Consider the following 14,596-nt stretch of genomic DNA (forward strand, 5'->3'; position numbering starts at 1 on the left):
CAGCTGCCCCAGCACCTGCAGCCTTTTCAAGTGGCTGCAGCTTGGGGAAGAAGCTTTTGATGTTTTGACTCCTGTTTTATACACACACATAGGAATTTGGTTTCTCCCTTTAGAACAGACAACTTCAGAAAGTGTTATCCACAGAGAGATCAGGGAAGGCAGGAGGCTGAGGGGAGGTGGTAGTTTTAACCCAGCAACTGGGCGGGTTTTCAGTCTTGTTTGTGCCTCAGCAGAGAGTAACTCACAGCTCTGCTGACCAAGCTCACGGTGTTGTGTAGCTGAACCCACCAAAGTGAAAATCACAGCCCTTCCTCACCTGGCTGCTCACTCTCCTTCCTGGCACTGGGGCAGCCAGGGAAGCACAGCTCAGGCACAGCAGCACCTGCTCCAGTGGGATTGCTCCGGAGGCAGCTGCAAACAAGAGGCCTTGGGAGTAGCACTGGGACAGCTCAGGGACAGCAGTGGCCCATCCCAGGCACCCCCAGCTCCCTTTCCACTGGCCACTCTCCCAGCCACTCCTCCCTCAGCCTGGAGGGATCCATGGGGTTTTTGTGAGCCAAGGGCAGGAGCTGGCACTTGGTGGTGTTGCACCTCATTCCCTTGGCCCATGAATTGAGCCTGTCCCAATCCCTCTGCAGACCCTCCCTCCCTCCTGCTGATCACCACTCCAGCCCAACTGCATGGCACCAGCAGGTTTTCCTGATCCCCCTGTCCAGTTCATCAATAATGATGTTAACCCAGGGCCCAGTGGGGGACACCACAGTGACCAGATGCCACCTGGGTCCAGCAGCATTCCCCAACCCTCCCTGGGCCTGCCCATCCAGGCAGGAGTAACCCAGCCACGAGAGCACCTGTCCAAGCCCCGGGCTGACAGCTTTTCCCGGAGGAGACTGATGTGGGAGATGGTGTCAAAGGCTTTGCTGAAGTGCAGCCACCCCCACAGCCTTCCCCTCATGCCCAGGTGGGCCACAGAAGGAGATCAGGTTGGTCAGGCTCCACCTGCCTTTGCCAAGCCCCTGCTGGCTGGGCCTGATCCTGTGGTTGTCCTGTGTATGCTGTGTGATGGCACTGGGGATGATCTGCTCCATGACCTTCCCTGGCACTGAGGTCAGGCTCACCCGCCTGTAGTTCCATGGATTTTGCTTCCAGCCCTTCTCGTAGTGGGGTGTCACATTTGCCAGCTTACAACCCAACCCTCCCCACCTAGCCAGGACTGCTGGTAAATGATGATGGCAGGGGCTTGGGGAGCACTTCTCTGGTTCCCATGACAAGAGGGGGTGGAGGATCCCACCAGCCCCATGGACTGGTGTGTGTCCAAGTGCTGTAGCAGCTCACTGACCATTTCCACTTGGATTATGAGGCCTCCCTTCTGCTCCCCATCCCTGTGTCAGGAGATGTGTACCCAGAGAACAGCTGCTCTTGCCATTATACACTGAGGCAGAGGGCAGGAATTACCTCACGCTTCTGCTCATCCTTTGTCACTGTGTTTCCTCCTGTATGCAGTAAAGGATAAAAATTCTTCTCAGCCCTCCTGTTTCTGCTGATATATTTATAGATTTTTTTTTTTTTGCTTTTGCAGCAGTAGCCAGATTAAATTCCAGTTAAGCTTTAGCCCTGGATGACCCTGATACCCTTAAATTCCTCCCTTACCTGCCCGTTCTCTCAAAGGTCATATGCTCCTTTTCCCCTGAGTTCCAGCCAAAGCTCCCTGTTCAGCCAGGCTGCTCTCCTTCCCTGCTGGTGCATTTTTCATCATGTGGGATCATCTGCTCCTGTGCCTTTAAAATTCCCTTCTTAGAAGCACATCCAGCCTTTCCTGAACTCCTTTGCCTTCCAGTGTTGCCTCCCAAGAGACTCTGACAACCTTTTCAATGAGAGGAGGCCTTTAGTTCATCAGCCCTCCTCCAACCTGCTCTTGCTTTCAGATAATTCCTGCATCCCACAGAGGCAAAGGGAGACAAGTCCTCATCACAGTGCCGATTTCCAAACTATAAATATCTTTTCCTCTGCGCTAAGGAGGGTCCTTAGACTGGATGGAGCCAAACCCTTCCAAGGGAACACACCCTTGTCTTGTGTGTTTTGTTTTTATTTGGTCTTTTTTTCTTCCCCAGAATGGGGCTTCTCTTCCAATGTTAGGTGACTCCTCCCAGATGAGGAAATGCCTTCCCTGAAAAGTCCTCAGTGCATCCCTGACGACATCACCAAATACTCAGATGTGTTCTTACCTCAAGAGAACTGCCAGGAAAGATTATTTTCCACTGGGCCACAATTACCTGCTGCTACTTCCAACTGGCCAAAAAACACCAGGAGAGGCTTCAATAATTTTGGGATTAAGCTGAGAAGGCACAAGGAATGGTATATAAACCAGCTGGCAGGCTTGAAGGAGCCACTCAGCTTCAATTTCTCTTTTGTTCATGGGCCTTTGCACCTGCCCCTGAGCTTTAATGAATATTTCACAGAGCCCCAGGAATCACAAACTGATTCTGAGTGGTTCCCAGAGCTGCTGAGGCACTCTTACCCAGGACCATGATTTTCTTCTCAGAGGGGTGTCTCTATCATAAAGAAATGCAGCTGCCACAGTATCCTCACTGAAGGGCAAAGTTTTTTGGGTTGGGGGGGTTTTCCCCATACTTTTTTTTTAAAGTATGTTGAAGGTTTGAATTTAAAAGAAAATAAATAAATAAAATCCTTTGCTTGACCAGAAAGTCAGGGAGCAGCTCCAGCTCCCACAGCCTGTGCTACAGCCAGCCAGGGACTCGGCTGAGCTGCTGCTCCAGGTCTGTCAGGGATTTTGGCCTTGGTCCTGCCCTGGTGATTGCTGCACTCAGTTCAGTGTCCACACCCTGGGCACCCTCTAAACTCGCCCTTGCCACCAGCTCAGGCCCTGCCACGTGCCCCAGCAGGCACCTGAGCGCTGGGACCTGCGCCGGGGAAGGGTTGTCTCACCTTATCTATTGCAGAGTTCTTGTCAGCCCCGTGTGGAGCTCGGAGGCACCTGGAGCAGGTGGGGGTGGGAAGTGCAGCTCAGCAGCGCTTTTCATCCCACAGAACAGTGAATCCGCCTTCCCAGGGCGCTGCTGGAGCGCAGGAGCCAGGACATCCTTCCTCTCCCTTTCCTGCTTTGCAAATGGAAGATTACAGGAGTTGCTGGAAAAGCATCTGGGCACAGGGCTGGGGCAGCCAAGGGAAGTTTCACCCAGACACCAGCCAGAGCTGCTTCAGTGCTTACTGCTGAACATCACACTTCTGTTTTTGAGGTGATGCACAAAACCACGTCCCTGCTCTCCCAGTGAGTGCACACCCCCCTCCCAGTGTCCCCACACAGACCCTTGGCAGGTCCCATGTCCTTGAGCCAGGCTTTGTTCAGCCCAGGAGGCATTCAGCAGCTCAGTGCAGCTGTGGCAGCACCAAGTGAGTGTCCTCCCAGAGCCTGGAGCCCTCAGCCCTTGCTGGGCACAGCCCAACTCGTGCCCAGGGCAGCTGTCACAGCATCCTCCTCTCACTGCTGGCTGGGGCTTCCCCTGCAAGTCCCTTCCCTGCCTGATTCAGCCTTGGAGCTCTCTGTTAGGACGGGATTGCTCATTTCCTCAATGGGTTGGGGAGGTCAACTTCACCCTCAAATGTTCGTGATATATTTTTTCCCATAATTTCAAAGGAAGCTCTGAACTCGCTGAGATTCTGTTATTGTCGGCATCAGAAAACTGTGTAATGTTTTTATCAGTTCTCTGCTTGCTTATCCATTCCCACAAGGAAGGGCAAGGGCTGCGTTTCCCTGCGTTTCCCTGCGTTTCCAGCTGAGAAACAAGGGCAATGACGTTAAGCCAAGGAAAAAGAGCAGAGATGAGCTTGACCTTCGGGTTTCCAGGCTTATGGAGTAATCCTGAATCACGCTTCCTCTCCCACCACCACAACCTGCCCCTTTGGTAGCATTCCCTTGCCAGCCCAGGAGAAAATCCAACAGCCTGGAAGCTCAGACTTTCATGTGCCAGGAGTTGTTCATCCTGATTAATGAAGACAAGCCACCCATTGTACTGATGCTCAGAGTGGAATGACACCAGAAGGAAAACAGTATCCCTACAAGCTGTTGTGGCAGGAGGGGAGACTATTTCTTCATACTTAAACCTCTATTAGGAAACAGTTGTCAGTACATTTCTATTTCCAATATCCAGCCCTGAACAAGAGCAGAGGATCCACAGGGTCTTCAGGCTTCACAACACAAACTTCATTACTGGGGAACATTTCCTGCCTCCTAAATGGATTTTAGTTTGCTTGATCAGGTTTAATTTTTATTTATGGCATGAGTTTTCCAGTGAGCTCAAGCCCAGGAAATGGGCACTGTGTGCAATTCCTGGTGCATCCTGTAACAAACCCCTCAGCTCCATGCCGGCCATGCCAAGGGCAGAGACTTTTCTCTGCAGTTTGTCACCCTGCAGCAACAGTGAGGCCTTCTCTGGACCCAAAAGCTGCTCTGAGCTTATATTAGCTAAGACACAGCCAATAATAAACCCCTGGTTTTCATGGGTGTGGGATTTGGGACCAACCTGGATAATAAATTTCGTTTATTTACCCCTCTTGGGCATTTCAGCAGGAAAGGGAGAGTCAGACTGTGTAAGTCCTGCTGCTGTGTCCATCTTTCTACTGGAAATCAAAGTCTGGCACAGGAGGGATGAGGAACCGGTGTCTGCCAGGAACAGCTCAGCTGCATTCCCGGAGAGAAGGAGACTGAAGTTGTGTCTTCCTCCCAGGAAAAGGCTCTTCCTGCCCTGAGCCCAAGGAGGAAGCCAGAGCTCCCATCACCACTTGAAAAGCTGCTCAGAGCAAAGAACAGCCAAAGCTGCCTCTGAGCTCCCTCTCATGACTTGGTTTTCTGCACTTCCAGGGAGACAACTTCCAGCAGCTTGTAGCAATTCAATTTGGGATTAATACAGCAATGAGCTCAAACCTCCCTCCACGTGGGTTCTCAAAGCCCCACTGACACATTCAAATCTTGCTTCCCAGGAGAGGACTTCTGATTTGCACTTCACCATGAACAGACAGATGTGTGTGCATATATATATATATATAATATATATAGTGCAAATAATTTAAAAAATTGAAAAAAAACCACCCCCAAAACAATTAAGAGGCAAATACAGCAAAGTTTTCAAGCTCTTGGGCTGTCGACTATGACTCGTTGTCAGCAGAAAATGTCACTCCCCTTTGTCCCCTGCACAACAGAAACTTTCTTCCTGCAGGTAAATGTCAAAGAACAAATAAACATTAGCAATAGCTAAATGTCTTCCTCCTCTTTAAGTGTCTCAACCATTTTTTTATTTGCCTGCCAGCCTGGATCCAGGTAATGGAGGGAAGGAAGGAAGGAGGGAGAGAAGCTTTTTTACAGATCTCTGTTTGCTCTTCTAACAAGGATCATAAACACAAAGTGTTTTTAAGGGCACAATCACATCCCGATCGTAACTGAAAAGCAAAGTTTATAGTTCAAACAATGCAAGCAAATATTTTGACATTGGCTCATTTGTTTGATTCCTGCTTAAATAGTTTCCTATTCCCAGTACACTGGGATTTCCTTAGGAGTAGCTGGAAAAAACCCTATTTATAGTGGAGCTCTGAGAAGAGACAGCAAAGTGTCACCTCAGAGGAGCACCTTCAGCAGGACAGAGGAGTGCATGGCTGAGGAAAACCTCAATTTGGAGCAAATTAATGATGAAGCTCAAGGAAGGGAAAAAAAATGAGGGAAAAATTGATGTATTTATCAGGGGCAACAGCAGGCTCATTATGGATGGATTGATTTTGAAAACACTCACTCAACCTGGTGAGGACACACGGTGCCTGAGCCGGACACTGCAGCTCCTCACAGCCCATCCTGCCGCCCTGCCAAGCACACAGTGACTGCTTTGCTGGAACAGCCAAAGGAAAAATTCTGAGGGCTTGAGGAAAGCAGGCAGAGTCCACAATAGAGGTGGTTTTCTAAGCCTGAATATACATAAAATTGTGTGTGCTGTGGCACATGTGCATGGATGTGCTCTGTATCTACATAACTGAAAGAGCCCAAGAGATTTCTTATGCTGAAGGCCTGGGAAGCTGAGATTACGGCAAGTCTGCAAACTCAGCAATTCATGAAAAAAAAGATTTATGCCTTTTTTATCACATTACATCGTTGCAGGTAGAGAAAAATGCCCTATAGCATCAGCTGGAGTTCAAGGTGTTGCCTATGAGTACTGACATTCCTGGGTCAAATTCCAATTTCAGCACTTCCCAGACACCCTGGCTCCATCCTAGTGCACGAGCCAACAGCAGCTCAGCTCCAATAGGCTTTCAAGTGATGCACCATAAATCATGGAGTGGTTTGGGTTGGAAGGGACCTTAAAGCTCATCCAGTTCCTCCCCCTGCCATGGGCAGGGACGCCTTCCAGCAGACCAGGCTGCCCAGAGCCCCCTCACAGGAGCCTGGGGTGGCCTCAGACCTAGCAGCTCACATGGACTCAGGCACATTCAAGTTCCTCAGGTGGTCACAAACCTGTCTCCTGTGAGAGGAAGGACTTCATTACCCCAAGTCCCTGCCTTGAACTCTGGAGGCTTGAGAGACCTGGGGAGTTACCATCAAAAACTGAGGCACAATTGTTTTGTACAAACATACAGCACACTTTGTCTGTCAGCTCAAGGAGCCTCCCAATGGCGAAGACAACTCCAGATGCCTGGGCCTGACTTTAGCCCAAATTCCTTCCATAGAATGATAAGATAACAGAAATCTTTTCCGTAATCAAGGACATGAAACAGTTTCTCCCTCATCTATGTATGTTTTCCTAGACTTAACTCCTTGCTTGCAGGGTTGGGAACACTGCTGCAGAATGCTCCTTCAAGGGCACCTTCAACCAGCACCCTGTGAGCCAGGCTCCCAGGAAACATCCTCTGCCCCATCCAACAGTGCCACAGGCTGAATTTGGGGTGACTTCCCCAGTGACCAGTCACACCTGTGGGTCACTGCACTGCAGGGAAAGAGAAGCAATGGCATTAAACATCATTTCATTAGTTAAAACAAACACCTTGTAATCTGGGCAAAGCAACAATATTCACAGGTGACAGACACTGACCAAAATAGAGGCTATTCCCTATTCTGTACCAATCCCAGGCTACACACCCAACGATTTTAATTAAATGCCCTCTGAAGGAAGGCAGAGGGTTCTAAAGACATGAGAGGGAGCCAGGCAATCCCTGCAGAACCTGCACGTGGATCAGGTGGTGAAACTGCTGGTCTCCTGGACCAGCACACCAACCACACCACAAGATGTGGGGTCAGCACATGGGAAGGCAAGGAATAAAGTGGATGCCAACTGGGTTTTTTCTGTGTATTGTGGAATGGTTTGGGTTGGAAGGGAAGGGACTTCTAAGTCATCCAGTTCAACATCACTGCAATGAGCAGGGACAGTTTCAAATACATCAGTTTGCAATCTTCCATGTTTCCAGGGATGGGAAACCATCACCTCCCTGGGCAATCTGTGCCATCACCCTCACTGTAAAAATTTTCTTCCTTGTATCTAATTTAGGTCAACACTCTTTTAATTTACAACCATCACTCCTTGTCCGACTGCAACAGGCCCTGCTAACAGGTATGTCCCTGTACATTGAACCCTGATTATTTCACTCACAATGATCCTTGAGGTTTTTATTTGGCACAACATTAGAATAATTAATTTTAAAATTAAACTTCAGAAGGTTTCACTGAACTGTTTTTTGATTTCAGCCTGAAGTCAGGAAAAGCCCCAGCTGACCCTAAACTATTTTTAGGAAATAATTTTTTAAAGACATTTCCATTGATCCCAATTCCATCCAGGGCATTGGATTGACACATATAAAACAGAGCTAATATTTTATTTTTATGCAGTTACTCAATCTGGATAAATTAAATGCTTTTGAAACTAAGCAACATGTTGAGAAAAGGAAGCTGACTCTAGTCTGTACCACAATTAGATGCTTAATTTGCCATTAGGAATTGGTAGGCATTGTTCTTTGGGGAAGTGGAAATTACATCTGACCAGTGCATGTGGTCACATTGGTGTAGGAGACATTCCTGGAGGAGCTCAGAGTTACAAATGTGATTAATAAATGTACCCATGAATTTTATGTGGAAAGAAAACGTTATGAAAAAAATCAAGTCAGACTTGAATCAAAGACCTGGAATTCCTGTCCAAACTACAGCCCAAATACATCACAAACCCTTCAAAACATCATTTCCAAAGAACAAAGTGAATGTCAGGAGGCAGACACAGACTCTAAATTACAACACTTTATTGCAGCATTGGCAAAGGTCAGATTTCTGAAGCTGGTGAAGATCGGGCGGCATTTCTGTATGAAATGTTACAATTTTACAAGTCTCCCTTCCTACATGCAGAAACCAAAACCAGTGGTAAAAAGGATTTTAAAAGAGCTAGAAAAAACAATTAGTAGTAACATACAGATGGGCTCTTTAACTCAATGAACTATCTCTACCTGAAAGCAAACAAAACCCTACACTAATAAATAACAGATTGTCAGAAACAGACCAAGAAACCTCATTTCTACTTGGAAAAAAAATAAAAATTCTACTTGTTTCCAGACTTAAATCTTTTTTTTTTTTTTTTTTTTTTTTTTTTTTTTAAATTTTTGTTTGTTTCAATAGACACAGAGGCTTATCAACCCATGAAGATCAACAAAATATTTGGATCCACTCCTTGACATCCTTCTGTTATGCTGACTGGCACGTTTTGGTTTTCAATGATACATACAATGGGCTCAACTATATCCCTGTCCTTAGGCTGGTGTCAGGCTGTTCCAAGCAGTACGAGTCAACACCCCGTGTTCATCAACTTCACTTTCTATTTTAAACCTTAACAGACATTTTACCTCCTTGGCTCTTCAGCTTTTCACCCCTCCCCACCCCCTTTCTGGCACATCTGGCAGCAAAAGGCTCTTCCTTAACCATGAACATCCTCGCTGAGGAGTGTTGGAGGAGTTATCCTACTCGGCAGGGTTTTCTTCTGCATTTTGCCATTTGCGCTATGTTTTTCTACCGTAGATTTGCAGCCCCCAAAGAACATCCTTCCAACACCAAGTGCTCGAGTCGGAGACAATGTAACTTGTGGTGAGTTCAGAGCTTTATTTCCCTGCACACTGAGCTGCCAAAGGCCTTTCCCCTTCCAGTGTGATCGTCTGAACTCCAGGCTGCTCCCGGCTCTCACCGAGCTGCTCGCAGGTCAAGTTCCCCATCTCGCTCGTTTGCTTCTGCTCCTATGAGAAGATTAACCCTCAACGCGGTTCCCATAACAAAAAGCATTTTTTGGGGGGGTGGGGGGGGAGAGGGGAGGCTGCTCTTCGTGCCCCACGGCCCCAGCCTGTCCCAGGTTTGGGTTCTGAACGCTCTAGGCTGACATGCTGAGATGTGTCCACTGCTCTCGTTTAATCGCTGGAGGACTCCACAACACCAGAGATACAGGACCTAATGAAATGACACTGGCGGCTGGATCAGCGTCTCCTGCGGGAAGAGCCAGAGAGGAATCACATCAGTCCCAGGTGCCCACAACTCTGCCACTCGTTCTGATACTCTGCTACCCTCTAACAGAGGGTTACAGATTTCTCTTTGCTGCACAATCATCTCAAAAGGCCACACCGGACAAAAGCAGGGGGATAATCTACACCTTACCATCCCAGATAAGATGCTGAACTACTGAAGCACAGCTGTGAATTTACTGAAAAAATGAGTTATTGCAAATAGTTTTCATTTTTCTGTGCAGTTTCATAATGTTCAGAAGTTCTGCAGAAATGTTACAAAGGGCTTTCTATAGGCAAATTGTTGGTTAGAACCTTTTTTAGAGTTGACAGGTGCATTTAAATCTTCTACCATCCCTTGCTCATGAAACAGATCCCTACCCAAAAAAGTCACATTTAATTCCCTTAAGAACATACAAATGCATTGAAGAATGACACCAGTCTGTAGGCAGGGGATTCAACAAGACCAGGGAATGCAGCAGTTAGGCCACCCCAGTGTCAGTAACCCGCATAATGCAGTTACTGCATCTGGGCTCCTTTTCAACTGATTTTAGGCTGCAAATTAAAATTAATAACAGACAGCAAAATAAAACTTCAACATTTACTACTTCAAGAAAGCTCCACTGCTACACACCCAGGTTTTTTACCATGTAAACACAACAGTTCATGTTTCTTTACATCAGTGCATAATCCTCCAGCGTTTACTGAACATCATTTGATCTAAACCTGTTTTTTACTGAAGATCTTGCAAGAAAAATGTTACAGACATGTTAACTGGACACAGTAACTTCTGCATCTCTTGTACCAGATGAAGCTTTCACAGTAATTTTGTATTTGTTTGTGTAGCTTTGTTCTCATATCCAGTATTTGTTTATGTAAAAATGCTGTGTATTTTTGCCAGGAAGTCCCAAGCAGATGCATCATTAGAACTCACTGCAGCGCTGCTTCTATTATTTGGTTTTAACCACCTTTTAGTGTTACATAATGTTATACTCCAATTCTTTGTGGCACACTCAACACCAGAACACTGGCTATGTGCTTTCAATAGAAAAGAACTTCAATTTTTATTTATTTAGTAGACCGACATCTCACTTGCAGAACATTACAACCGAGGGCAGACATCACTGAATTGCAGGATCATGCTTTTAACTCTCCATCTCCCCTTAAAAAATAATTCTACTGCTGATGGGAAGGGAAGGAAAAAGGCTTGAACTGGCTGCATGTCTCCAACTTGGTCAAAATGACTCTCACCCAGACCAGCAGCTACCAGCACATGCTGGTGGCGGATCCCCATTTCAGGGGAATACAGCAACGTGCTGCTGCCAAAAATAGCAGCAGTAGCTTTTCCCAAACCAGGTATTTCACATTTGTGTCCGACCCAGTGAACTTGATCCAAACCTGTATTTGGCAAGGTCAAACTCAGTACACAGATGTAACTAAAACCATCTTGAGCTCTACGTGTAAAATGAATCAATTCTTTGCAGTCTCCTCCCACACTCCCCTTCCTGCCAGTGACACAGTTATTAATTTGTATGAAATTCACACAGTTGGCTTCTCACGCCTCTGCTGAGCATTAGCACTGCCTGCCTGTGACAGGGAAATACACAGAACCTCTGCAGCAAACCATGGCTGAGGCAGAAAACTGGGAGCCATGAAAACACACAGGAACATCACACCACAGGCTGTGAAATAATCACAAAGCCATGGCACGGGAGAAGACAACTTTACAGCTTAAACTGAGAAGTGCCCAGGAGAATATCATTAACCAGCTCCTTTCTGCATGTTGCTGACATCACAAGATCAAAAAAATCTCTATTTCTTGACATGTGAGACCTTTGAAGTTGGATTTCACCCTTATCCCTAATCCCCTTGTGTCCTCCAATCCACAATATTCTGCATTTCTGCAGTACTGCATTTCTTCACAAATCTCCTCACAAACTTCCAGCTCCAAACACCTCCTTTCCCAGTTCACTCCCTGCTTTGCTTTTCTCCATTTATCTCAGCTTCCCTGCTCTTTGTTCTCTCTCTCCCCTAATCACCCAAAACCACAAACAAGCAACAGAAAACACCAAGGTGCCCATAATACCTATCACATCTGACTTATCACATTCCATACTGTGAACATCAAAATTCAAATAAACCACAAAAGCTGGACTCACCTAAGTAAGAGAATCTTAACTTCTGCAAGTTATTTTATATTCTCATCTATCCTTAAAAAAAAAAAAAAAAACCAAACAAAAAACCAAAAAACCACAAAACAAAAAAAACCCAAAAAACCCTCTGACAAAGTGAAATCCAAGTCAGTGTGTACAGTAGGTTGGGAGTAGGGAGGTGTTTTGGGGATTGGTAGCTAGTTTCCAGAGGGCCACAAAGCTCCAGATGTTTTTGGCAGGTAAGTCAGTTAATTATGTTATTATTTATATTGAAAGAACCTTTTCAAACACAGCTGTTTTTCTAACTGAGTACGGCTTATAAATACAATTTTGCCTTCCATTCTCTCTAAGCTGAACTATGATCAGGTGTCTCTCCAACTTCGCTGTCTGGGTTAGACTCACACCCAGCTTGCAGAGCTCAACAAGCACCTGAAGGTTTTCTATTCTCTTTTGTTCCGCTCCAGTGCAGTCCACCAGAAGTAGCTGCAGGATTTGGAGCCCCCCTCACATATTCCTCTCTTTGCTTCCCTCTCATGAAACAGCTGAGAAGGGGTTTGGAATTTCTTAGCTGCGTTTGAAAGGCTCATCTCAGGAAGAAGTGAATTCAAAGCTTCATAAAGCAGCATTGTTAATGCATCAACTTCATGGCAGGTGATGCATGAACTGTGTTGGTCCAGTAGCTGAAACAGGAAATCGTGTTAATTTCACATTTCTCCTTATTATCCAAACTCTGATTTTTTCAGCATTAATGCAATATTCTTTATGATGAGAATATTTAGCTAATAATATCCCAGCATCCTGTTATTACTGCTATGCTTCATGTTCCTTTATTAAATGGGTTAAAGAGAAATAAGTCACATGTAAACAGGAGATCTGAGATCACCATTTAACTGGAATATGATTTGGTTGGCCAGCCTATACCTGCATCCTGCAGGGGAACTTTAGACACAGGCAGGCCTCTACTATACTTTCAAAACAGCAACAAATTTTGAGGCTGCTTCTTTTAATAAGGAGAGGTTTAACAAGATAAAACCCTTGGTAAGGCCCTGCTTCACAACAGAAGAATTACAAAGAGAAATTTGACTTCCTTTGGTAATCAATGTTTTTAAAACGATTTTATATAATGTGGTTATTTTTATTTTACTTTTAAAACCAAGCCATTTAATGGATCTCAATCCTCTTAAACAAAGGACAACCACTTTATATTTTAAGAAGCTGTTCATAATGGTGCAAGTCTATTTTTATGATCATCCCATCACCAAAAAAATTTACTTTTGTAAATTTTGTGTTTCCTGAATATAGTAGTTTAATAGCCTGAGAGTCAAAGGCCTCTCTTAACACACAAATGCTACAGAACTGGAGGCAAGAGACAAAATTGTTTTCTTCCCAGTTCTGCTGAAGCAAATCAAGGAACCCTACTTTTAATGGAGTCACAGTAAATTATCTTTAAGGCCAGTCAGCCTTAAATGTCCAAGTCCCAGAAAGAATCTCCTCCTTACAGGATCAGCAGGTCTCAAAACCTGAGGCAATACAAGCAGGCAATTCCAAACAAACAGGAATGAACTTCAATTTTGGATCCAATTTTGCACATACTTAATAACAAGAAATCTGACAAAGCTTGTAAATTTAACTGCATTTATTTTAGTATAGAACAAGGACATTAAGAGAGGAAAAATAAAGTAAAAACTGCAGATGATTTCTCTCTTTCAAAAAAACATATAGAGAGCTAATTGCTTAGTGAGATCCAGTTGTTCAAGGCCAAAAACACATTGAAGAACCCTCATTAATTTCTGAAAAGAACTGTTACAATAGGTAGATTTGGATTTAACTTCCTAAAAGGTGAAACACAGTGCTTAGGGCATGTTTAGCAACACAAAAGCGAAGGTAAAAACAACAAATCAATTTTCTCTGCTCTCAACACTCCCTGAAATGCAAGAAAGGCCTCATTCCTACCTCAGCTATCAGAACCTGTCACATTGGACATTACAATAGAATCGACCAGGAGATTTATTTACTTAGACTATCCCTAACCTCAAGAATTTTAAAATAAAAAGTTGTATATCTTAAAGAAAGCAGAAAACTATTATTTCCAGCAAATTTGAGTTATTTTGCAAGAAGATAAGATTTCAGTTGTGTTCATGTACAAAGAAGCAGCAACAACACAACACAGTGTCCTTATGGAAGTGATAACATCCGTGTTAGAACATTGGTTCTACCAGGTAGGAATGTGAAACCTTCTCTACACAGATACCAAAATTAAGAGCTCTGTTCCTATCTGCTCAGTGAGATCCTCCAGTATCCTCAGAATCCACTGGGGAACTTTTTAACAAAGCATGAAGGGGGTCTGGGCAGAGACTACAGTGCAACCTTGAAAGTCAGAAGACAATTTTCAATATATCCTACAAATCAGAAGCTCTAAGAATGTAGGCAACAGACAATCTGTGCCAGTGGGAAGCCATTGGTGGACCCAGAGTCTCCAATAAATAAATGGAGTTAGGAAAAGTACAAGTCCTTCACTGCAGGCCGAGATGGCTCAACCCATGCGTGACTGCCAGGCAGAGCACTGCAGTACACAACAAATAAAATATACCTGCTCAACAAACTTCCTGGTCTCTGTTCCAAGGAGCTTATGGATTAAAAGGAAGAAAGAGTAAACTCCATAAAAAACCTCCTACATCAGAACTGCAAGTGCATGGCACTTGAATAAGCAAACACTACTCAAACTGTTTGCTGGATAACATCTGACCTACTTCACAGTGAAGTCCTACATTATATTTTCCCTACAACACCAGAATAAAAAAACTTTTTTAAAGAAAAACATTTAAAAGAAATCTACAGATATCACATCTACTGGTGTGGCTGTTGTATTTAAAGAATAACTGCAGCATGCAGCTTGTGCCTGAAAGAACAGAAGGCTGCAGCTA

At 45.0% G+C, this 14,596-nt stretch overlaps 1 protein-coding gene across 5 annotated transcripts in view; it reads right to left on the minus strand.

The window, feature by feature from the left end:
* Window positions 1–8,261: 8,261 nt before the first annotated feature.
* Window positions 8,262–14,596, minus strand: part of UPF2 (UPF2 regulator of nonsense mediated mRNA decay) — a 53,602-nt gene continuing 47,267 nt past the window's right edge. For all 5 annotated transcript variants that reach the window (XM_066182708.1, XM_066182711.1, XM_066182709.1 and 2 more), the window contains exon 22: window positions 8,262–9,505. In XM_066182708.1, the coding sequence (XP_066038805.1) occupies window positions 9,496–9,505 (10 nt within the window). In that variant the 3' untranslated portion in view covers window positions 8,262–9,495. The remainder of the gene's footprint in view (window positions 9,506–14,596) is intronic.

The sequence above is a fragment of the Chamaea fasciata genome, unplaced genomic scaffold, assembly GCF_029207755.1.
Source record: "Chamaea fasciata isolate MVZ Bird 193981 ecotype frontalis unplaced genomic scaffold, bChaFas1.0.hap1 SCAF_5, whole genome shotgun sequence".
Classification (NCBI taxonomy): domain Eukaryota; kingdom Metazoa; phylum Chordata; class Aves; order Passeriformes; family Sylviidae; genus Chamaea; species Chamaea fasciata.